The sequence below is a fragment of the Boeremia exigua genome (assembly GCF_020726555.1).
Source record: "Boeremia exigua strain MPI-SDFR-AT-0100 chromosome Unknown C7974scaffold_12, whole genome shotgun sequence".
Taxonomy (NCBI): domain Eukaryota; kingdom Fungi; phylum Ascomycota; class Dothideomycetes; order Pleosporales; family Didymellaceae; genus Boeremia; species Boeremia exigua.
The window spans coordinates 414,198-437,384 of NW_025763529.1; the positions used below are offsets into that span (position 1 = coordinate 414,198).

At 55.9% G+C, this 23,187-nt stretch overlaps 11 protein-coding genes across 11 annotated transcripts; 6 read left to right on the top strand and 5 right to left on the bottom strand.

The window, feature by feature from the left end:
- Window positions 1–1,054: 1,054 nt before the first annotated feature.
- On the bottom strand, window positions 1,055–1,825 carry C7974DRAFT_320749 (uncharacterized protein; the record flags this gene model as incomplete). Its single annotated transcript, XM_046138766.1, has 2 exons — window positions 1,055–1,477; window positions 1,550–1,825. The coding sequence occupies 2 exons, from the start codon at window positions 1,823–1,825 to the stop codon at window positions 1,055–1,057; spliced, it is 699 nt and encodes a 232-aa protein (XP_045992578.1).
- A 1,011-nt stretch (window positions 1,826–2,836) lies between these two features.
- C7974DRAFT_56485 (uncharacterized protein) lies at window positions 2,837–4,584 on the top strand. Its single transcript, XM_046146868.1, has 2 exons — window positions 2,837–3,204; window positions 3,254–4,584. The coding sequence occupies exons 1-2, from the start codon at window positions 2,946–2,948 to the stop codon at window positions 4,444–4,446; spliced, it is 1,452 nt and encodes a 483-aa protein (XP_045992579.1). The 5' UTR covers window positions 2,837–2,945; the 3' UTR covers window positions 4,447–4,584.
- A 330-nt stretch (window positions 4,585–4,914) lies between these two features.
- C7974DRAFT_427933 (uncharacterized protein) lies at window positions 4,915–6,220 on the top strand. Its single transcript, XM_046144582.1, has 2 exons — window positions 4,915–5,245; window positions 5,747–6,220. Exons 1-2 carry the CDS (start codon window positions 4,989–4,991, stop codon window positions 5,778–5,780), a joined length of 291 nt encoding a protein of 96 aa, XP_045992580.1. The 5' UTR covers window positions 4,915–4,988; the 3' UTR covers window positions 5,781–6,220.
- Window positions 5,571–7,159, bottom strand: C7974DRAFT_427934 (mitochondrial carrier protein-like protein). The gene is made up of 3 exons (XM_046144583.1): window positions 7,103–7,159; window positions 6,862–7,048; window positions 5,571–6,766 (listed from the first exon to the last, which is right to left on the bottom strand). The coding sequence occupies exons 1-3, from the start codon at window positions 7,133–7,135 to the stop codon at window positions 5,982–5,984; spliced, it is 1,005 nt and encodes a 334-aa protein (XP_045992581.1). The 5' UTR covers window positions 7,136–7,159; the 3' UTR covers window positions 5,571–5,981.
- A 537-nt stretch (window positions 7,160–7,696) lies between these two features.
- On the bottom strand, window positions 7,697–9,269 carry C7974DRAFT_320169 (uncharacterized protein; the record flags this gene model as incomplete). The annotated part of the gene is made up of 2 exons (XM_046138740.1): window positions 7,697–8,542; window positions 8,592–9,269. 2 exons carry the CDS (start codon window positions 9,267–9,269, stop codon window positions 7,697–7,699), a joined length of 1,524 nt encoding a protein of 507 aa, XP_045992582.1.
- A 246-nt stretch (window positions 9,270–9,515) lies between these two features.
- C7974DRAFT_56528 (uncharacterized protein) lies at window positions 9,516–10,642 on the top strand. Its single transcript, XM_046146869.1, has 2 exons — window positions 9,516–9,746; window positions 9,794–10,642. The coding sequence occupies exons 1-2, from the start codon at window positions 9,559–9,561 to the stop codon at window positions 10,389–10,391; spliced, it is 786 nt and encodes a 261-aa protein (XP_045992583.1). The 5' UTR covers window positions 9,516–9,558; the 3' UTR covers window positions 10,392–10,642.
- Window positions 10,643–10,892: 250 nt separating this feature from the next.
- On the bottom strand, window positions 10,893–12,910 carry C7974DRAFT_319674 (calcium dependent mitochondrial carrier protein-like protein; the record flags this gene model as incomplete). Its single annotated transcript, XM_046138720.1, has 7 exons — window positions 10,893–11,412; window positions 11,464–11,600; window positions 11,646–11,707; window positions 11,752–12,350; window positions 12,397–12,604; window positions 12,652–12,732; window positions 12,781–12,910. The coding sequence occupies 7 exons, from the start codon at window positions 12,908–12,910 to the stop codon at window positions 10,893–10,895; spliced, it is 1,737 nt and encodes a 578-aa protein (XP_045992584.1).
- Window positions 12,911–13,437: 527 nt separating this feature from the next.
- Window positions 13,438–14,413, top strand: C7974DRAFT_379851 (cyclin-like protein; the record flags this gene model as incomplete). The annotated part of the gene is made up of 3 exons (XM_046140481.1): window positions 13,438–13,597; window positions 13,642–13,848; window positions 13,893–14,413. The coding sequence occupies 3 exons, from the start codon at window positions 13,438–13,440 to the stop codon at window positions 14,411–14,413; spliced, it is 888 nt and encodes a 295-aa protein (XP_045992585.1).
- A 1,226-nt stretch (window positions 14,414–15,639) lies between these two features.
- On the bottom strand, window positions 15,640–17,128 carry C7974DRAFT_402967 (uncharacterized protein). The gene has a single exon (XM_046142776.1). It carries the CDS (start codon window positions 17,069–17,071, stop codon window positions 15,764–15,766), a length of 1,308 nt encoding a protein of 435 aa, XP_045992586.1. The 5' UTR covers window positions 17,072–17,128; the 3' UTR covers window positions 15,640–15,763.
- A 50-nt stretch (window positions 17,129–17,178) lies between these two features.
- On the top strand, window positions 17,179–19,028 carry C7974DRAFT_402969 (uncharacterized protein). The gene is made up of 2 exons (XM_046142777.1): window positions 17,179–17,433; window positions 17,517–19,028. Exons 1-2 carry the CDS (start codon window positions 17,305–17,307, stop codon window positions 18,843–18,845), a joined length of 1,458 nt encoding a protein of 485 aa, XP_045992587.1. The 5' UTR covers window positions 17,179–17,304; the 3' UTR covers window positions 18,846–19,028.
- Window positions 19,029–19,770: 742 nt separating this feature from the next.
- C7974DRAFT_56562 (glycoside hydrolase superfamily) lies at window positions 19,771–23,187 on the top strand. The gene is made up of 2 exons (XM_046146870.1): window positions 19,771–20,150; window positions 20,297–23,187. The coding sequence occupies exons 1-2, from the start codon at window positions 19,885–19,887 to the stop codon at window positions 23,130–23,132; spliced, it is 3,102 nt and encodes a 1,033-aa protein (XP_045992588.1). The 5' UTR covers window positions 19,771–19,884; the 3' UTR covers window positions 23,133–23,187.

The following is a 23,187-nucleotide window of genomic DNA, read 5'->3' on the forward strand; positions in this document are numbered from 1 at the left end:
TGATTTACCACCACTTTGTCTCCCGCTACTAGGAATTTCTCGCCCAGTCATGTGTAGTGAACGAATGTATATGTCATACAAGTGTCCTTTCAAAGAGACTTACTGACTCTCCAAAACCTAACATCATTTAGACAGGCCACTGACGCTTCACGCTTCTCTTCGATGAACGCTTAAGGTGGAAGCAGATTCTCGCGGACTTTTGGGTGGCTTCAAAATAGCTAATCTGCTACAAAGCGATCGTTGGCATCGCCCTTTTGTGTCCAGATATCTCCACTGAACGCATATGGGGATAGAGACCTACGTCAGATCTTCTTTCCAAACTGTACAACCTTTCCAATCTTTATAAGGGGTATTGAACGTCCCTTTACAGTGCAGTCGGGACGCACGTCAACAACATCAACAATTACATCATACAGAATCCGCAAATAGATTATGTCATCGCGCGAGCGGTGAAAGACATTAGTGAAGAGTAGCTGGAGCCGCGATCGGGTCACTAATTTCCTATCGAGTCAACGCAGAGCGTTGCACTTATGGGACAGCTGCTTCACTTCGAAAGATCTCTAACTTAGTGACTTGCTCAGGTTCATCTATCAGCGCGACAATTGGGTGTCTCTTGATACAGCACAAGAAAGAACTTGGTAACAGATACGTGGCTGGTATGCGTGTCTTGCGAGATGACGAGCGAACTTGTGAAGAGGCAAATCGAGTCTTCTACATTGTGGACGTACGTCTTGCGAACTCATTCCAGGCGCAACAGGTCAGAATCTACCGCAAGGTCGGCTTCAGTCTGGCAGCCCGAGCACGTCGCATTATGGAGGTACAATTCTCGGAAGAAGAATATGTACTTGGGCTGAGCAACCTTCTCTGGATCCATACAATCATGGTTCCTTGACGCAGTTAGTATCCATGGACGGTCTGGAACTGATGAAATGGGGTAAATCAATGTGGGAAACAAAGTTGCGACTTGGGTCGATGTGAGGTAATGGTACACTAGTGGATCATGCATGCACGCTCATGAGCTTAATTTAGCTCTTGAGGATGTCTACTGGCAAATTCATTTCTTTTGCCCACTGTGTGGGAGCCTAACCATACAATAGTGCACATCTACTCCTTCCCCTCCCCACACTTTCCTGTCCCACTCTACAGTTCTCTTCAATTCGAAGCCCCTCTTTGCATATATCGGCCTAGCCAGCTCAGTAGCGTCCAGATAGAGGACCAAGCCCTCATCGTCAGCCTTCTTTATCCCCCAATCTAGCAGCAGCTTTGCAGCTCCACGTCGATGATGATCAGGGTGCGTGGCTAAGCTGTTCAGCATGAAATAGGGCTTTTCTGTGCCCATGATCTCGTCGCGTGCTGCATCGAGCGGGTCAAAAAGAGACATTAGAGCGTCAAGGCGCAATTCAGGAGGGAGAAACGAGCTATCCGAAGTTCGCATGATCTCAGCGGGGACAGATGCGTGCTCAGTGGGCGCTTCTTTCTCCGCTGCTCGAAGGCTCTTTCCTTCATTTGCCTTGTTGGGAGTGTGTCGATGTACATCATCGCTTGCGACGTTCATGAGCTTCCACACTGCGATTGAGATGGTCCGACCGCCGTTGTCCTTGGGGTCGTCCTCGCTTGGAGCGAGTTCTGTGTCGACGATCTTCCAATGCCAGACGTTGGGGTTGCCTATCTCACGCTCGCGGTCCCGAGCTAGTCCGCGTATGGACGTTTCGCTCACAGGGCCATTATGGAGTAAATCGTGTGTTGGCCCATAGTATGCAAGTGCACGTGTGCGGTTCCACGACAATGAATCTATGGTGCGGAGAGGGTGGATCTCGAGCGGCATGGTTGTGTTGGATATGCGCTCGGGTTGTAGATAGTTTGTTTTCTTGCTGCAAAGAGTAACGAGAATGCTTATGCTGTCAATAAAGTGACATTCGATGATGAGTCACAGGCAAACATTGAGGATTGAGTGCGCAAATGATGGCCTGGTGACATCGAGGCAGCGTTCTGGACGCTGATAAAGCTCGGAAGTTAGGGACCGGTGTCGAGATTCGACGAGAAGCATCCGAAAATTATTAACGAGGCGAATAGGAAAGCTTGGTGGGGTACAAGCTAAGTACACTTGAATCAGCACCACCCCGCTCCATTAGCGCACGCGTACTGTTGGCTTAGAGCACGCCTTAGCCACGCCCCCAACATCAAGTCGTTCACGCAGTTGGACATGCTACACCTCGCATTAAGCCAGCGTGCCACTCAAGGTATACTCCGACAATCGGGAAAGGTGGTAAAGGTTGAGTGCGATGACGTCAGGCCATCACGAGATCCCTCTTATCTAGGCATCTAAAACATAGCTTCCTCGATGCATGGTTACTACCAACAGTTGTCAACGCCGACACACGGTACAGTGTGATACCGAGAGGACTACAGGGCCTCGCTTGTGGATGTTACACTACAGAAGGGTCAGCGTCGGGCTCACACATACTGTGGAATGCCGGCATTGCTCCCAAATAGAGCTTGAGGACAACTTTTTGTCCATGTGTTCATCAAACTCTTAACAGAGCTCGCAAACAACAGAAAATTACCCCTCATGCGCAGTGTTTCATTGAGCGCGCAACGCGCCCATTCACACTGTTCGTGTACTCTGTGAGCACAGCCTCGATTTGACGGACCCCTGCTTGTGTGTTGTCTCGCCACAACGTCGAGCCAACAGCGTCGATGGACGTTTGATTCCTTGTTTACATCCATGCAGCCCGTTCGCCTGCGCTTAGGGCTTCACCCGCACCAAGTGTGCACCTTCCCCCATTGGCGGCTTCTTTGGTAGACCCTGCAATCCTTCGCTCGGCGCACGTACTACCCAAACTTGGTGTATACATGCTCTAAGATCAAGCACAAGGACCTTTACTTCTAGTTCTTCTCTTTTACCCTATCTATCAAAATCCTACACTCGCTTCACTAAACCTATTATGGGCAACACATCGAGCTCGCCGGTGCAGAAATGCCTGAAGAGCGCTGTAGGAGGAAACAATGACCTCCTCGCCCTAAAGGGCACGCCACTTTTCCAACTTTTACATGTCAAGCCGTACAATCTTGGTATAGCAGTCACGCCTGCAGCTGTTACTTATCCAGAGACCACCGAGCACATCTCTGCGATCGTGAAATGCGCCGTCGACAATAAGTTCAAGGTGCAACCCCGTTGCGGTGGACATTCGTATGCGAACTATGGTATTTTTGTTTACAAAAGGTCAAAGACTTCATGGACTAATACGTACAGGCATCGGCGGACAGGATAACACCATCGTGGTCGACATGAAACACTTCCAGCAGTTCTCCATGGACGAGTCAACATGGCAGGCCACAATCGGAGGCGGTACTCTACTCGGCGATGTCACTGAACGGCTGCACGACAATGGGAAACGCGCTATGGCGCATGGCACATGCCCACAAGTCGGTATTGGGGGACATGCAACCATCGGTGGACTTGGCCCAAGCAGTCGCATGTGGGGATCAGCACTCGACCATGTCGAGGAGGTCGAAGTCGTCCTCGCCAACTCTACGGTCGTTCGAGCATCAGAGAGTGAGAATCCTGACATCTTGTTCGCCGTGAAGGGCGCCGCGGCCGGCTTTGGCATCGTCACCGAGTTCAAAGTACGCACCCAGGCCGAGCCCTCGGAAGCGGTACTCTACACCTACAACATCCAGGGTGGATCCAGCGCGGATAATGCACAAGCGTTCAAGAAGTGGCAAGCGCTTATCTCTGACCCTGCTCTCTCCCGTAAATTCGCAAGCCAATTCATTCTCACTGAGCAGTTCGGCGCCATCGTGACTGGGACCTTCTTCGGGTCACAGCAAGAGTACGACAGCCTCAACATCTCCGCGCGACTTCCCAACAGCGACGACTCCGTCATTGAACTGAAGGACTGGCTTGGGGTTGTTGGCCACTGGGCCGAGGATGTTGCGCTCGATATTGTCGGCGGCATCCCCAGCAACTTCTACGCCAAGTCGCTCGCGTACACAGACAAGGATATCATCTCAGACGACGGCGTGGACAAGCTCTTTGACTACATCGACGGCGCGGACAAAGGCGGCGCCATCTGGTTCATCATCTGGGATCTCGAGGGCGGCGCCATCAACGATGTTGCACCGAACGCTACCGCGTACGGCCATCGAAACGCACTGTTCTACCACCAGGCATACGCCGTCAATCTGTTTGGCAAGATCGGGGATAAGACGAGAGCTTTCCTGACGGGCGTCAATGATGCTGTGCTTGATGCGCTGCCGGAGCACGACGAGGGAGCGTATGCTGGATACGTCGATCCAGCGCTTGGACAGAACAGCGCGAGTCTGTACTGGGGAGGGAATGTGGCGAGACTGGAGAGCATCAAAGCACAGGTCGACCCCAATGATGTGTTCCACAATCCCCAGAGTATCAGGCCGGCGAAGGGCTCCGCGAAGATGCGATTCTGAGCTGCACGTACTGGGCTGGTTTGATGTAGTCGTACACAACTCGTCTCTTTGATAGCGGCGAGGAGGCTGACGAATGAAGATGCTCTCATTGTAACATGGCCACACGTGATGTCAGATCAGATGGTCGGGTGTCTCAAGTAACTTAGGTAGTACACAGAGTATATGCCCTTTTGAGAAATACTTCAACAGAAATCTGCGGACTACTGGAATGGGCACAGTCAGACGAGGCTTGACGACCAAGCTGTGTAGCAAGTCAGCGTCATTGGTGTAGCCTAATGTCTTCACCTGCCCTTACTCTTCGCCCACCACGGTTACTCATCCAAGAGTTGGGCTTTTTTAGCATCGACCGCCGAGTTTTACGTCTGAAGACGCAAAGAAATCAGTGGTACGAGCCATGGCAACCCAAGTATAAATCCCCCCTCTTTCTCTTCCAAAACCACACAGCCCATCCTCACTACCAATCCACACCCAAAACACCACCCTCGAACCCTAACAACCCGCACCAAACACCGCACCAAACACCACACCAACCCACCTTCAAAATGCATATCTCCACCCCCTCCCTCCTAGCCCTCCTCGCCACCCTCACCCCCAGCACCGCCTTCGTAATCGACACCTACAGCACGCAGTCCTGCAGCACCGCCGTGCAAACCCGCGTCAACACCTGGGACAACACGTGCGCGACCTGGCCACGGGGGTTCAAGAGCTTCCGCATCCGCACCTGGGGCGGCCGCGCGCAGCGCGCGTACTTCTTCGCCCCGAACAATTGCGGCAGCTTGCCGGATGCGATTGGCAAGGGGTATGTGGATTCGGGGTCGAATGATTATGTGCTCGGGAAGTGCTATCATTTTGGGGGGGGCGAGTGCGAATGCTATTGCGTCGTATCGCGGGTGAGGAGACGCCGCTGGATGGTAGAGGTCCGGTTGCTCGCTCTGGGGTGTGTGCGGACGAGAAGGCATGGGGAGAGGTGCTGGGAGTCGTTCGGTCTGGCGCGGCGCGGTCACTCGTTTAGGGGTTCGTTGTTCAGTCTGGGACCTGGGGAGATGGGTCAAATGCCATTCGTTAAGCTTCTCGTGCTTTTGGGTTCGTGATATGGAAGTCTACCGTGTCGTCTGAATCTTCTGTGACGTTGATTGTTCGCAGCATACCCTCCTTTGAAATGTAAATTGCCCTCGTCTTTAGAGAATTCGACTTCTGCAGGATAGGCGAGGTTGCTTTTCGCCTCTGAATGTGACTTTCGCGATCTCATTCTGAGGCAAGATCAGATCGCTCAGACTTCCTTTGTACTATATGTCTGTAGCATCGCGTTACTATTGGCCAACGAGGTACACTGAGGGAGGAGACCGCGAGTTGTAGTGTCGAGGCGGAGCGTGATATCGCTGCTAGTCCATTCCAGTGCCCATCAGTTATCCTGAGTGATGCGCCCACGTAAGGATAAGACTCGTTCGAGTGATGCATAAATCTACGAGATAGCATAGTCGCGATCATGCATCCGTTGTACACTGAAAAGCCCGCAGTGTTTCCCAGCGAACATCCTACAGCAAGTCCGCTTCATCCACATGCTCCCCCCTGCGCGCAGCCAGATACACTCTCCCGCTCTCATACGCCCCAAGGTACAACCCCGCGCCGACAAACGTCCACACAGCCCTCAACGCCCCGCCCCTCCACAGCCCCTTGTACCCCTGCTCCTGCAGAATCTCCTGCGCGATCTGCCACGTCCCCTTCTGGCTCCCCCGCGCCTTCTGCACAGACTTCCCCAGCGCATCGACCAACCCGGTCTTCCCGCTCGTCTGCGCCGCCCCAGACGCCGCCTCGCCCTCGCCCGCACTCAGCATGATCCGCGTCTTCAGCACGTCCACGGGCGTCGTGATAACAGCCGCGATTGAGCCCGCGGTGCCCGCACTGACCGCGGTGATCGTCCCGCTCTCGACAATCGAGCCGGTCGTCAGCCCCCTGGCGTCGCGGTACTGCTTGATGCTCTGCTTGAGGCGCTCGAACATGGGGAACTGCATGGCGGTGAAGGGCAGGTTGCGGCCGGCGAGGGACGCGTAGCCGCGCCACAGGGCGAGCGGGTTCGAGCGGAATTTCTGCAGGGTCTGGAGGGTGGCGTTGGTGGAGGAGCGGTCCGAGGAGACCATTTGCGCGTTCTGCTTGATGACTTCTGCGGGGGTGAGGATCGCGCACGAGACGAGCTCGGCTAGAGATGAGGCTCCTGCGTGGATGACGGGTGTGGGGAGGAAGCCATCGGGGTGTGAGGATGTGGAGTTCAGGTCGGTGAAGAGTGATTTGGTACGCTCGTATGTGGTGAAAAATGCTCCCGCTGTTGGCCGTCAGCGTTTGTTCTTGGGTCAATTGCAGCTCTTCCCTCAAGCCCCTGGTCACTCTTCTTTGTTCACCAAGAAATGGATTCCTCACATGATGGTAATGTGGCGATGATCACGCTGCCAATTCCCTGGTACATGCCCCGGAACAGCGCGGGATTTGGCTTCCCCGTTGCCGAATTGGTGTACAGCCGTGCATAGTCTGGGGACTGGAACCGTGTTTTGAGTGTATCGAGTGGGTATACAAGCAGATCAACAGTAAACGCTGCAATTGCGCCGGCCTGGTGGTGTTAATTACGTCATGTCCACACCTTTGAGTCTTGATCAAGACGTACAATGAGAATATCGCTGTTAGTGTTACCAGACATCTAGGAAATGAAAATCGAAATGAGGTGAAGTGGTTTGATCAGATTATGCATGTGGACGATTAACTTTTGACGCGGCGCTGACTGCAGGAACGCGACGAATCAAATACGTCACCGATAAAACCTCCGATAGACCATCCTAGACTACACATGAACGAGGCCTACATCGTCGGAGCTCTCTGGGTGATAAGGAAATCTAATCTGATAGATTGAACGATCACGAGCATAGTGGACCAGTACATTAGAAAAAACATTCACGTATATGATCCAAAGCAAGCCACCAAATAAAAATATTGCTTGTATTGGGCTGCAAGGTATTTATGCTTTCGACTGGTAAAGCACTTTTCCCCGCGACCGTTTTGCGCACCGTATGCCATCTAACAAACATGGTGGACAGGGTTTTACAACTCTGCAGCGTTGCTGGTAAAGGGTATCTATATCCGAGTCTATAACCGTTTCGAACTCCTGTACGCACGTGGCAGGAGCGCCGAGGATAAAATGCAATTCTGGACGCCGGTGAAAACTTTTCGTAAATCGTGTTGAGGACACACACCATGGTGAAAATCACAGCTTGGTGTCCTGCCTGTTGGAGTCACTCAACCTCCGGTAGGGTGCGGGTAACGTTCCACTAGGGCCCGGCCGGGAGCTCGGCCCTTGCGTCGCGCTGCGGGTTGTGGAACCAACGCTTGTGCTTGCAGAAGGTCTGGATGTCGATGACGATGCAGAGGTGGTTCGCTGTTGTATGGTGGCGCTCATCAGCCAGTGCAGCTGCATGCGCATGTTGTTGATGGCGGCGTTTGTGTGCAGCATCTCGTCCTTGTTGCGTTGGCTTTCATTGATGATCATCATGTTGGTGCGGCCTTCGACTTCGGTCAGCGTAGTAGAGATGCGAGACACTTCGTCGCGCAGGTTCTCGTGCAGCGTGAGAAGATGGTGCACCTGTGAATCAAAAGGTGGCTCGTTGGAGTTGTCGTTGCCCTGGGCGTGTGCAAACGAAGCTGGTGGCAGGCGGAAGTCGGCTGTGCCATCGTTGGGATCTAGATGGTCGGCGACCGGGAAGGATGCATCGTTGGCGTTGGACGGGTACAGCATGTTTGTGATGTTGGCAAGGCCGTCTTCCAAAATGCCAACCTTCCTGGCCATCGGCTCCATGCGCGCTTCGTGGCGCTCAAGGCGGGCCTGCTGGTCCCGGAAGTGCGGCGCCATTGTTGCCATAGCGCATGCCATCTCATGCTGTATCACGTCGGCGCGCTCAGACCGGAACTTGCAACCGACGATGGCACCCTGGCAGGAAATGACATGTTTCGGACACACGTTGTTGATGTGGGTCTTGAGGTCGAGACGCAGCAGGACGGCTTCACAAAGGGCGCACGACGTGGTGCGGTTGAGACACAAATTTCGCTGGTGTTCCTGGCAACGCTTAGCAAGGGCTGGGGGCGGCGCCGGCGCGGCAACTTACCTCGAGGTCTTTCTTCATCAGCGAGACGTGGCAGTCGTCGCAGGCAACGGTGTAGTGCAGACAGCCCTTGTGGAAGTCCTTCTGGGTGGTGTAGAGGCGGCAGTCGGCGGCCGGGCACTCGACGGGGGTGTGCTCGCAGTACAGCATGACGTGGTCGTGCACGTTGGCGCGGTGATCGGCCCAGCCGCAGCCGGTGCGGGTGTTGGGGCAGCGCACGACCAGCTCGTCCAGCATGGTCTCGACGATCTTGGGGACGGGGCGCAGGTCGGCGTCGTCGGCCGGGCGGCGGCAGGTGGGACACGAGCGGCGGCTGGCGGGCTGCGGGGCCCAGGCGTGCTCGAGGCACTCGCGGCAGAAGTAGTGCTCGCAGGGCAGCTGGACGGGGCGGTCGAAGGGGGCGTGGCAGATCAGGCACACGAGGTTGGGGTCGGGGGCGGCCGTGTACTCGAGGGCGGCCATGTCGGGCGGCGCCTTGAGGCACTTGGTCTTGCGGGGCTTCGACGACGGTGAGTGGGATGCGCGCAGCGCCAGAGGCGAGGGACTGCTGGGAGGACCACCGACCACGCGCAATTCCGACGGCTCTGACAGCGCGTCGGGTCCGTTGGGCGGGCTCGCGTGCGTCGAGGCGCGCGAGCTGCGCCGGTCGTTGGGCGGCGGGATGGGCGACGGCGACGACATGGCGGCGGGGGCGGAGACGTGGTGGTGGCCGCGCGAGCAGGCGAGCAGTCGCAGCGCCCGCGAGCGAGCGGCGAGCGGCGGGGTTTATACGCGGGCGGGCAGGAATGGAGGCATGCAGAAAGGGAGCCTGTGCAGCGTCGGGTGCGCCTGCGTGGTACAGCACCGAGACAGCTCCCTCCGGCGCGCTGGTCCGCGGCCCCGGCTCTGGGCGTCGCAGCCGCAACGCCGCAACGCCGCAACCACCGCGGACGCCCTCACGCCTCACGGCCACCAAGCACCGCCCGCCCCGATGGCCACCAACCCGCCGCAGCTGTTCCTGCTCGCCGACCACGTCAAGCTGTCGCTGCTGGAGCGCCAGCGCGCCGTGTCGCTGGGCCTGCCCGCCCACGCCCAGGACAGCCAGACCGCGCGGTCGCTGGAGCAGCTGCGCTCCGGCATCGACGCCCTGGAGTCGCAGGTCGCCGACACGGCCGACGAGTGCGTCGCCTGCCCGCCTGCCCGCCCGCCCGCGCTGACACGGCCAGATCCATCACCTCGCAGCTGCCGCGCCTGCGCACCCAGCTCGCCGAGCTCTCCGCCCAGTTCGCGTCCGCCGCGTCCGCCTCCACTGCTGCGCCCGCGCTCGCCCAGCCCAACGACCCCGCCCTCTCCGACGACTTCGCCGCCGCCGCCGCCCGCCCGCGCCATGCCGCGAAGAGCGTGCGCTTCCGCGACAGCGACGACCCCAGCGCCGACGCCGACCGCTCGGCCCTCTTCAACCAGCCCTACCGGGACGACCCGTCCCACGACCCGGACGCCGCCCCCGACCACTCGCACCTCGACAACCAGCAGATCCACGAGTATCACAGCCAGGTCCTGCGCGACCAGGACGACCAGCTCGACACCCTGAGCGCCTCCATCGGCCGCCAGCGCGAGCTGAGCATGCAGATCGGCGACGAGCTCGACGGCCAGGTCATGCTGCTGGACGAGGTCGAGGAGGGCGTCGACCGCCACGACGCCCAGTTTCGCCGGGCGAGGGGGCGGCTGGACCGCTTCAGCCGAAAGGCGCGTGAGAACTGGAGCCTGACCGTCATCATCGCCCTGATCGTCATCCTGGTGCTGGTCATCATCATCACGAAATGAGAGCGTGGCCAGTGGGCGTTGGATTGGAATATACGGTGTTACGGCGCGGTTTGGTTTCGCAGGTTTAATGGCAGCTAGAAACTCGTTCTTGGCGCGAGATCAGAACGGGCTATTCAGCACAGCCGAGTACAATCACAAGATGATACAAACAAACTACTGCTGCTCTCCCAAGCATACGTTCAGTGCCAAATCTTGTTGCCACTGCTAGGATACACTACATGCTACAGATCAGCCGTCTCAGCCACACAGTGCCATCTGAGTCGCAAAAGCGATCTCACCCGAAGAACATCACAGGTCCCAAACGCCGTTCTATGCAGTGGTAAGATCGGGGACAGGCCGTCGCTAAAATGAACCAACACCAAGGTGGCTCGTCTGCTCAGAGGCAGCACGAGACGAAGGGTATCTCTGTATGGATATGCAAATGAAACGCTCTCACACCGGTCCGACGGTGAGCGAAAGTAGTCAGAGGAATTGCTGCCGTCCGAAGCAGTCTTCCTGTCATCAAGGCAAGTCTAGCATCTTCTTCGACTTGTCGTAGACCACATACGTGATCGACACGGCTGGAACAACCTTGAGCAGGTTAGGCGTCAGGCCTCTGAACAGTCCGCGCAAGCCCTCGCCCTGGATCGTCTGCCGCGTCACGTCTACGATTCCGGTGTACGTCTTGGGGTGCAGGACAGTCCCCTGGCTCTGCAGTCGAGTCCGCAGCACATTGAGCGGGTATACGGCACTGGCTCCGAACGCACCAGAGAAACCTCCGATGGCCGCCGTCATGAAACCTCCTGGTTCGGCGTCGGACTCGTGGCATCCTAGTCGTTTCGCATTGCGTGCTGCGACATACCCTTTGAGGTACTCAAACGTGCCCAGGTCGAGTGCTGCGTAGGGGAAGATTCCAAAGAGGCCCATTGGTAGTCCGCGATAGCAGGCAACGATGCCTCCACTCTGCCACATCTTCTTGGCCGTAGCCCAGATGAGGCGGTTTCCGTGCAGCCCACCGGCAACCGTCTCGCATTGCATTCGACTATGCTGGTGAGCATGTTTGTCTCACTCATGTGGTACGGTGCAGACTTACAACTTGAGGGTGTCGATGGGGTAGACCGCGAATTGCGAGATCATACCTGCGACTCCACCAGCAGCAAATTTGGACCAGGAGTGGATGATTGCCGGGTCGTTATGGCCTTCGAGCTTTGCAAAGGCCCGTTTTGTAGCCTTCTGGAGTTAGGCGTGTCCCTGAAGATGTTGTATGCTGCGTACCTCATATGCACCGAATTTGATAGCCGACTCTGGCATCACCTTGATGACATTCAAGCCGTTTCCTGGTGCTGTCAGCCAAGCCACGAGCTTTGTCTTGGATACATACCAGCGTAAAGGCTGCGCATGCCGCCGGCGTGCCATAATTCCTTGAAGGCTACGACAAGCGGCTCCCATGCGCGTGCGACGCCCTTCAGAATGTTACCATTCTTTGCGGCAGCCAATACTTCTTTCTTTGCGCCGGTTTGCGCGATGAGGTACACTTTTAATCGGTCGAGGGGAGCGGTCGATGTGCGAGATACAATGCCTGCAAGGCCTCCCGCCACGAAGTAGCCTGGATTGGGAACACAAGCAATCAGCATGGTTCCGAAGCTCATGAGTATCCCCCTTTGCGACTCGATAAGAGGTGAATCAACCTCCCCGTCGTCGAAACGTGGCGGGAGTGCTTGCGAGATGGCGGAGGTTGGAGCGGACGCCATGTCTAATGGTACGACGTGATCCGATGTGAAGCCATAAGGCGGCGTTTTCGCGACTAGAAATAGGGAACCAAGGAAGAACTGAAGAAAACGCTGTGAAGTACCTAATCCGTGTATAGTGTCGTCGCTCACGAGGACGTCGCCCTCGGCGTTGACTTTCAATGTTGCATTAAAGTACGACATGACAGCGTGGAGGTTTGGCGCGCTGGCCGGTATGAACAGTAGGAAGTCGCTATCCGAGTCAGCGGGGGCGAGAGGAGACATGTGCGCTTTCATACCGCCATTCCTCGAAACTAATGTGCCCGTCTCCGTTGGTGTCCACCTCGGAGAAGAAGTTGTCGAGCTTGTTGTTCGGGACCGCAAGACCAGCACTTCGTAGTGCGTTGCGGAGCTCGTCTTTGGAAAGCTTGCCGTCGCCGTTATTATCGATGCCGCGGAAGAGCGCTAGCAGCTCTTTTTCTGTTTCTTCGACAAAGGTACGGAATTCTGCGCGTCGTCAGCAGTGTCGTACACGTTCGCTGTATACAACGCACCCTTGTACGTTATTCGGCCGTTGCCATCTGCATCTACAGCCTTCATGACCTCATTGAGGAGCTCGTCTGCGTTCTTCAGGGCTGTCGGGTCGGTCAGCAAAGCTCGCAGCCCCTGACCAGTGCGCCTACGATGATCCAGTTTGCGCAGTCCCTTCTTCAGACCGGCAAGATCCAGCTGGCCCTGCTTGCGCAGGTCGAGCGTCGCCCATAGCTCGTCGACTTTGGCGTCGGCGACGCTTGCTGTCTTTGTGTCGTCCATGGTAATCTTGCTATCTTCGGTCTATCATGGCTGTGACGCGACGCACGAGGGACGGCTCTCGACCGTGAGCGGGGGGCGGAAGGGGTGGCTGAAAGAATGGCAGCGTGGGGAGCGGGTTCATAGGATTCGGTATGAAGTCAGAGGGCTGAACCAGGAAAAGCCTAGTGCGGAGCGTGAAGCAGCTCGCCGATTCGGCGCCCGCTCATTGGTCGCGGTGCTCCTATTTCCGCAGCCCTCGCGGCTACCGTCGCGCCTCGAGTGTGACGGCGATCTGTGCAAACGTCAAGCTCATTTCACATACGCTGTTGCGGTGAAGGAGTCCTGCGTGTGAGGATTGCTACGGCTTGCTGCAAAATCACCACTGCTTATTGACGGTGCCAACATGTGTTGACGTGCATCAAATGTTCGAGGCTCAAGCTTCAGAGAGACCAGGAAGTCGCTGACGACCTGCATCATCCAGAGCAGTAGATCGTCTGTCAAATTCGAATCTGCACACACCAATCGTTTGATACCGTGGCTTTGTAGAGATGGCATCCAATTACTGGGAGTCGACCCAGCGGCGGTTCTGGACCTTCACCAAGCAGCAGCTGGCACTGGAGCGAAAGAAGATGGAAGAGGCGGAACGCAACTTGGTCAACCTGTACCCGCTGCCAGACAGACGCCATCTGAGCATCTACTTCTACCATCGTGAGTCGATGCTACTTTGACCGTATCATTGTTGACCAAGACAGAACTGTCGAAGATGGCCAGGCCGCTCGGCATCCGACAGCAGGCCCTGGCATCAGCTCAGGTCTACGTGCGGCGCTTCTACGCCAAAGTCGAAATCCGGAGGACAAATCCAGCACTAGTCCTCGCGACTGCTCTTTACTTGGCGTGCAAAATGGAAGAGTGTCCACAGCATATCAGAATGGTGCTGGCCGAGGCGCGACACTGCTGGGGTGCGTCCCTCACATCTTCACAATATCATAGCTAACTTCAGCAGACACATCTTTCAACGACATCTCTAAGATCGGCGAATGCGAGTTCAGCCTGATATCAGAGATGAACTCACAGCTCATCCTACACCACCCCTACCGCAGCCTCAACGAGCTGCAGACGCAGTTCCAACTCACACAGGAAGAAAATGCGCTTGCCTGGTCCATCATTAATGACCACTATCTCACCGACCTACCTTTGCTGCACGCACCACACGTCATCGCCATCACGGCCATGTTCCTCGCTGTGGTGCTGAAGCCGACACAGGGCGGGCTGCAGATGAGCGCTGCAGGCACGGCGAACGCACTCCAAGCATTGGGAAACGCAAGGGGTATCGGGGGAGCGGGTGCCCAGAGCAGGGTGCAGAAGCTAGTGGACTGGCTGGCAGAGAGCAACGTGGATATCGAGGCTGTTGTGGAAACGACACAGGAGCTGATCAGTCTGTACGAGGTCTGGGAGAGCTACACAGATAAGACGTGTAAGGATCAGATTGCCAAGTTCGTCAAGGCAAGAGGGCTGGACAAGTGACGGATACTTTTGAGCATATCTGGAGTTCATTGCGGGGGCATTCTTCACATTTCATCGTTATTGCAACCTGTAAAATGGTGTCGAGTAGTCGCACTGACGATTGTTGAGTTGGGTTGAATTGATTGTCAACTTGGTACCAACCTCCAATTGTATGGCCCCATTTTCACTATCAAGAATGGAGCGGTCTTGAAATACCGTTAGAGAGGATGCGCATTAAGTCCTTCTGACTTCAAATGCAAGGGTTCTAGTAGTGACAGATTCAGCAGTTCACATGAACACAAACAGGATTTAGGCAGAGTTTTGTTTGTCGTTCTCTGCGATCTAGCAAGGTCAGACTAGCAACCTTATACTTACAGAATTATTAACATGCAACTGAAAAGGTGATTGTTCCTCTTATAACCAAATCGTTCATCGTGTACCCTTAAAAATCTTATATCACATCAAAACAAGTGGTCCTTGTCCAGGTTGATACTTGTAATAGAGTCGATCAGTGAATATGGCTCCATGCGCCATGTTTGATATGGACAAATGAGCCGTACACGATCAATAGAGCTGATTCGTATTCACGCCTTCATCGTGGAGACCATTCTGCGACTTGCCTGCCGTTAACGCGAGTCTAAAGAGAAAAGCAACTGAAACCGCAAACGCCATCGTCTTCCAAAAAGAAAGCAAGATTCTCTATCCACCACGATCGAAACCTGGGCGAAAAAAGAATTAGATGCGACACCTGTGTGATTCGAACACACGCTCCCGAAGGAATTGGCTGACTTGGATCCTAAGATCTGTAGCAGGCCAACGCGTTAACCACTCTTTTTGCTTGTTAGCTGGTGGTTCTTCATTTGAGGTGATGTTGTGCACTTACCCGCCAAAGTGCCATTGTATGGTTGATGGAAATCAGGCAAATTATACAAACCTTATACTAAGCCGTGACGTGGTGGGGTCGGGTAGCTCAAAAGCGCGTCGCAGCCATGTGGAGCTGCAAACACACACGACAGCGCTTCTTGGGCTAAGGTTGTCCACTGCACGTAGCGAGAAGGATATCTGCACAAATCTGGGCGCACAATGCGAGAGTGCAAGTGCGAAGATTTTATGGTTGCGCAGAAATGAAATGCCCGAGCGCGCCACTCGGGACCGACCAACGGCGCCACACTTCAACCATGGCACTTCGCCTGTCAAATGTCAAAGCATACGTTGTGATGATTCTGAACATGTGCTTTGGCTGTCAGCCTGTTTCTAGATATGCTCATGTGTACATAGAGCGAATTGGCTTGATTGAAAGTGATGTGGCCGTCCTTGACAAGCCCATCTTGGTATACACAGTAACTCTACACTCCATCTCACATACCGCACCTATCTTCCAGGATTCATGCCGTGCATGAGATCGGGTTTGTCGAGCCACATCCCTCGCAGCAAGCACAGCTGCCTCAGGCCTTCCCACTCGTCGCCCTCCTCGTCGCCGCGCTTCCACACCTCTTTGAAGCCCCAGGCACACGCTATGCGATCCAAAGCTGCGCGCTCATCAGCGCGGATGTAGCGATCTAGGAGCGGCACACCAGGGCGCCAGACGACTCTGTCGTGGTCATCGTTATAGGTAGTCAGTGCGACGAAGCCAAGTGTACCAGTGCACATGACGTATGTGCTCATGCCGGCGAAGGCGTACATCTTGAAGGTCCATGGATCGATGTAGCCGCTGTACACGGACATTTCTTGGGCAATCATGTAGATGGCGAGAGGAGTCATGGCACCCAGTACGCTGGGAAGACCCAACTTCGTGAGCATGCGGTGCCGTGACCAGGCAGGGGCGCGGTAGGTGTGGTCAATGACGGCAAGGGCAAGCGACATGTCTTTGGCTTCGATGGCCGCTGTGAGAGACTGCTCGGCGACATCGGCGGGGACGGCCTGCGATGCAGATTTAGGCGAGGGGTTTGAGAACTTTGGCGGGGAGGAGCCTTCTCGCGGGATGGGTTTGTTGGCATAGAGATAGAGGATTTCGGGAATCGCTTGCGCGCGGTTGAGCAACCGCTGCAGGTTGACGTAGATTTTCAGAACATTGGGTCCGATGAAGACGGTCGGGTGCTTCAGCAGGCCCTCGGCGAGCTTCGACAGGTAGGTTGGTGTTGGCAGCTCGTTCACACCGAGTGGTTTTGTGTACGTCTTCTGCTGCTTGGGCGTCTCTTCGCTGCTCAACCCTGACAATATCGCGCCAGCCGAACTTTGCCTGATCGTGGTCTTTGCAGGCGGTGGCTGGCGCGAGCGGATGGCTATCGCAGACTGTGCAATTGCCTCTATGCCTTCCAAAATGCCGTATATGGTGTTTTCGGACTCGACCCGGTGCGAGTCGAAGATGGCCCTGATCTGCGCCTCGACCTGTGCGAGCTGTGTCTTCACCGCAGCAATCGAGTCTGACATCGACTGCGGGCTGACCGGCGCCTCTGCAAAGTCGGCCTGGTCGACATTGCGCCAGTTGGTCTGGATGTGGCGCGCGGATATCCGGGGCAGGGCAGGCGGCGTTCGCACAGTTCGCCTCGGTGCGGCGGGCGTCTTCAGTGTCGATGCAGCCAGGAATGCGCGCCGCGACACAGGCTGCTGGCGGATGTAGTCGCACAGCTGGCACACTGGCCGCGACGGGACGCGCAGTGGCAGTCTCCCGGGCTTCATGGTGGTTCGCGAGCTGTGGTGAGGCCTGCGGCTGAGTCCCGAGCAGTGACGAAGCTGTGGCCGGTGCTAGCGCGAGCTCGACTGACGACTGTGCCTTGGAACCCAACGTGCGAACACGACACACGCAACACACCGACACGCGGCTCCAGGCAGCAGGACTCTCCAAATTGCCTGCACTACCCACGGGACAGACCAGAACCCTCTCCGCCCAGCAGGAGGACGCACACGCCACGATGCCTGGCCCTCCACCTCCCCCTCCGCCCATGCCGCCCATGGGACGAGGCGCTGGTGGACCTCCGCCGCCGCCGCCGATGCCGGGAATGAAGGCGCCGGGAGCAAAGCCGCCGTCTGGAGCAGGAAGAGTATGTCACGACGCCTTGTAGCTGCGACATGGCCGCCTGTGTCGGCACGAGCACGGCACGGAGCGTTCGCTAACGCTGGACAGGGAGCACTGCTGGGCGACATCACCAAGGGCGCGAGGCTGAAGAAGACGGTAGTGAACGATCGGTCGGCGCCTCAGGTCGGGAAGGTCAAGGACGCGGCGCCAGTGATTGGGGGCGCGCCACCTGTCCCAGGCATGGGACGACCGCCTGCACCACCCGGGGGCCTTGCGCCGCCCGTTCCTGGAGGAAACCGAGCGAGGAGCAACAGCGATACGGCAGGAGACAGTGGGATTGCTGCGCCGCCGCAGCTCGGCGGCTTGTTTGCGGGGGGCATGCCTAAGTTGAGGAAGGCCGGAGGCGTGAACACAGGTGCTGCCACCAAATCGCCGTACATGTCAGACCCAGAGACGCGAAACTCAGCGCCCACACCACCTCGAGCCGCAGCTCCAAAGCCGCCAGGCGCCCCGCCTCCTCCTCCAGGCGGCGCTCCTCCTGCGCCGCCAGTGCCCGGCGGAAGACCACCGCTCAAACCTGTTGGTTCGTTGGCTTCGAGCATAAGCGCAAAGCCAAAACCACCTCCACCGATCGGCAAGAAGCCACCGATACCACCCCCGTCGTCTCGCAAGCCATCTGGTATGGCTCCCCCACCGCCATCAGCGTCACCCGCTCGAGCACCGCCAATCCCAGGAGGCGCACCGCCTGCGCCTCCTCCTCCTCCGCCTCCCTCCTCGACACCGTCAGCACCGCCGCCTCCACCTCCTGGCGCTGTACCTCCCCCTCCCCCTCCGCCACCTCCATCGGCAGCACCCCGGGCTCCTTTGCGATCTACTCCCCCTCCCCCACCGTCTGCGCCGCCGAGTAGACCACAAGAAGACGACGATGACTACGATCCATACCGCTACGAAAGCTCGGGATCTCGGTCACCCTCAACACCTGCGCCCCCACCACCTACGAACGGACACATACCGTCTCTTGCAGAACAGGCCGCGAGAAACGCATTTGGTCAAGGTCGTGCATCGCCTGCTGCGCCGCCACCGCCGCCACCTAGCTCAGCGCCAGCGCCTCCGCCTCCAGCAGCGTCCATACTACCGCCCCCGCCGCCTCCGAGTGCCCCGCCCAGTCGACCAGCATCCCAAGCGCCATCGCGATCGACAATGGACGCAAGCATGTACACACTTTCGAACGGTGGTTCAGGCATGAGGAGTCCATCTGGCACGATAAGTGCAGGTTCACCAGGACAGAAGGGTAAAATTGTGCCCATACACGACTTACGTTGGAGATTCCAGCCCGAAAACTCCTTCCCTGCGCCAAGACCGTTCACAGGGGGGGCGAAGCGGTACCGCGCTGGACGAGGAAGCAGTGTACCGCTGGATCTGAGCGCGTACGAATAGGATACTAAGCGCGAGAAAAGGCGTGGGGAGAACGTCAGGTGCAGCAAGAAGGAATGAGTGGTCGTGCATATTGATATCATTGTTAGAAGTGCAGTGCAAGCTTGATAGGGCAGATTAGCCGTGATATTTCGGCGAGATGAGAATTGGAGAAATGGATACCAGACTGACTTCTCATATCTTCTGATCATTTATTGTTGCGACGACACATGCACCTGCTATTGGCCGCGCCAGTGAATTTAGTCGTGCACTCGGGGGACTTTCACGTGACCCAGTCATCATATTGCCTATTTAGGAAGGTTTACGGACAATGTCGAACACGGTCTTCTTCACCTTGTTCGCTAGCGTCGTCCGTGAGGCTTACGTCAGTGGCAAGCAACGTGACCCTTGTTTTAGCGCGGGAGTCCGCAAAGGTGAATGCAACAGCGTTGGACACTTTTGCATCATTACCCAAATAGGCAGTTTACGTCACATGTCCTCGCTTAGATGACCCGAGGCTGATCCGTCTAAGCTAGTGCCGCGGGTAACGGTCCATTGCGGTGAACGGTACAATTGCCATCCGCTCACCTTACTTTGTATCCAGAAAATGACATGCCAAGTCGGCGAAAAGCCGACAGGATTCGTATACTAGCGGATGCCTTCCCCAACTTGGAGCGGTCCACCCCGTTTCCAAGCTTTCGCAAGATCGCACAAGCACTTACCCATACCCCACACCCCGCTGATCGCCCGTCCACATTCCGCATTGCGCAGCGGCTCGCCGTTTATTTACACTATTTCCCGGCTGCGTCATCCCCTGGACATCCGGGGAGCCTAAAGCTGCCGATATTGGTGGAATTGTGTGCCGTTTGTGTCATTGCGGGTCTTGTGCTGCAGTGCAAAGCCAGGCAGCGTCTTGCGTGCAGATTCGACATGGTGAAAATGGACGCAACTCCGGAGATCGGATGATATTGGACTGCTATAGTGGGCGTGTATTTATTGTCAGGCACGGGGGTATTTTCATTGGCCAATGGCTCGGTGAAGGTGCCGACTCCCAGGTGTACAAATGCAAAGATTCCCCGGCTCATGGCATAACTGTAATATAGTCTGTTTGTTAGTCGCAATGAAGGGCATATTGAAGCTGGGTAGTGCGCTTGCGCTTTCCTGTCTTGCAGTTGAGTCTGCGGCGAGAGCTGTTGCTTTTCAACCCGATCAATGGATCACTCCGTACAAAAGAGAGGTTCTACAAGACATTGTTACCTGGGACAAGGATTCGATCTTCGTTAATGGAAAACGGACATTTATCTATTCGGGAGAAGTTCACCCATACCGGTAAGCACCCAAGAATGGCCCACCCCAACCTCTCAGTTGGCAACGAACAAATGTTTGCAAACAAATGTTTGATGGCAAACGGAGCTCAGTGACAGCCTGCATGGGCGTTTAACTGATGTAGAGCGACTCACACTAACTGCGCGCAGTCTCCCAGTGCCGAGTTTATACATCGACCTCTTCCAGAAGATCAAGGCACTCGGCTACAATTGTGTCTCCTTCTATGTCGACTGGGCTCTGCTCGAAGGCAAGCCTGGGCAATATCGTGAGGAGGGCGTTTTCGACCTACAGCCTTTTTTCGATGCAGCACTCGAGGCTGGCATATACCTGATCGCTCGTCCGGGCCCATACATCAACGCTGAAAGCAGCGGAGGAGGATTTCCAGGCTGGATTCAGCGAGTAAATGGCACTCTGAGAACGAGGGCTCCTGATTTTCTTGCGGCAACAGACAATTACATGAAGAATGTCGGCGCCAAGATTGCTTCAGCGCAAATCACCAACGGCGGCCCAATCATTCTCGTACAACCTGAGAACGAGTACACACAAGCCACTTCAGCTATTAAGCCTTTCCCGGATCCTGAGTACTTTCAGTATGTCATGGATCAGCTCCGAGATGCTGGTGTTGTTGTTCCCTTGATCTCCAACGACGCCTCGCCGAAGGGCTACAACGCACCAATATCAACCGCACCTGGATATCCAGCAGTCGTAGATATTTACGGCCATGACGGGTACCCATTAGGCTTTGACTGTGCCAATCCGTCTGTTTGGCCTGATAAAGCACTTCCGGCAAACTGGCACCAAGTGCACTTGCAGCAGAGCCCAAACACGCCATACAGTATTCTTGAGTTCCAGGCCGGCAGTTTCGATCCTTGGGGAGGACCGGGCTTTGACAAATGCGGTGTTCTTGTAAACGCTGAGTTCGAACGAGTTTTCTACAAAAATCTGTACAGCTTTGGCGTCACCGTCCTGAATCTGTACATGACCTGGGGCGGAACCAACTGGGGAAACCTCGGACATCCTGGAGGCTATACGTCGTATGATTATGCCGCACAGATTCGGGAAGATCGCCGCGTAGACCGCGAGAAGTATTCTGAACAGAAGCTACAAGCCAACTTCTTCAAGGTCAGCCCCGCATACTTGACAGCAGCTCGAGGTAACGCCTCCACCACAGCATGGACGAACTCACAGGCGGTGACCGTCACCCCTGCCACTAGCAATACCACCAGCTTCTACTTCGTCCGTCACACGAAGTACAATACTCTCGACTCAGCGACCTACAAGCTTAAGATATCTAGCGCTGCTTTCGGTAACATCACTGTCCCTCAGATCAACGGTACTTCGCTCTCACTCAACGGACGCGACTCCAAGATTCATGTCAGCGATTACGATGTCAGTGGCTCGAATCTAGTCTACTCTACCGCAGAGATCTTCACCTGGCACAAATATGACGACAAGACTGTGCTCGTCGTGTATGGTGGCCCTGGAGAGACTCACGAGCTGGCTCTCGCTGTGACTGGCCTTGAGATAATCGAGGGCGACGTCAAGAGTATTACCACACGGGGTTACACTGTCTTGAACTTCAATGTCGATGGAGGCAGGAAGGTTGCAAAGGTTGGCGTCGAGGGCAACTTCGTCTATGTTTACATGCTCAGCCGCAATGAAGCATACAACTATTGGTCCATCGACCAAGCACCCCACGACTCTTCGGACGCAATCATTCTCAAGGCAGGCTACCTGACTCGCACGGCCAAGGTCAACGGCGATACACTGGCTGTCATTGGAGATCTCAACGCTACAACACCCATCGAGGTCATTGGTGCACCTTCTTCGGTCACGAAAGTCACCTTCAACGGCGAGGAGGTCAGTGTTGAAGCGTCGAAGGCAGGGACCCTCAGCGGTACCATCGAGCTACCAAAGGCAGAAATCAACATCCCCAAACTCAACGAACTCGAGTGGAAGTACATCGATACATTGCCTGAACTTCAGGCCGACTATGACGACAGCAAGTGGAAGGTCGCCGACCTGAAAAAGACTTACAACTCCCTGCGGCCTCTGACCACCCCAGTCTCACTTTACAGCTCAGACTATGGCTTCCACACCGGTACCTTGCTCTACCGCGGCACATTCAAGGCCTCTGGCAACGAGACCACCTTCTATGCCTGGACTCAAGGTGGATCTGCCTTTGGTTCGTCCATCTGGCTTGGCGACCAGTTCCTTGGATCGTGGCGCGGCTATGATGCTGCCACGAACGGCAACTCCACCGTCACTCTGCCCAACTTGACCGCCGGAAAGGAATACACGATCACCGTCGTCATTGACAACCAAGGTCTCGACCAGACCTGGACTATCGGCACGGAAACCGGCAAGAACCCCCGTGGTATTCTGAATTACGTACTCGCAGGCCACAGTCAGTCCGACGTCTCTTGGAAGCTCACTGGTAACCTGGGTGGTGAGGACTATGTTGATATCTCGCGCGGTCCACTTAACGAGGGTGGTCTGTTTGCCGAACGCCACGGTCTTCACCAGCCTGGTGCTTTGTCCGCTGACGCCGGCTGGAAGGCCAGCAAGGGTCCCGTCACTGATGGAATTGCTGCTCCTGGCATTGGTTTCTTCGCCACTGAATTCGACTTGAACCTGCCAACGGGCTGGGATATTCCGTTGAGCTTTACCTTTGCAAACGGCACAAGCAGCAACACCACTAGTCCCGGCTCGAGCGCTCCGGCATACAGGGTGCAGCTTTACGTCAACGGCTGGCAGTATGGCAAATATGTCAGCAATGTAGGACCCCAGACAAGCTTCCCTGTTCCCGAAGGCATTATTGACTACCACGGCACCAACTACCTTGCTGTGTCCCTGTGGGGTCTTGATGTTGGTGCGACAAAGCTCAGTGGTCTATCGCTCGACGTAGATGGACAGATATGGGGTGGCGTGAAGGTCGGTGTTGTCGACGGGCAAAAGTACGAGGCGAGAGCGGGCGCATATTGAGAGTGCCTTCACGATAGATAGCTAGTACGAAGTAACGAACAATACTACTACATCC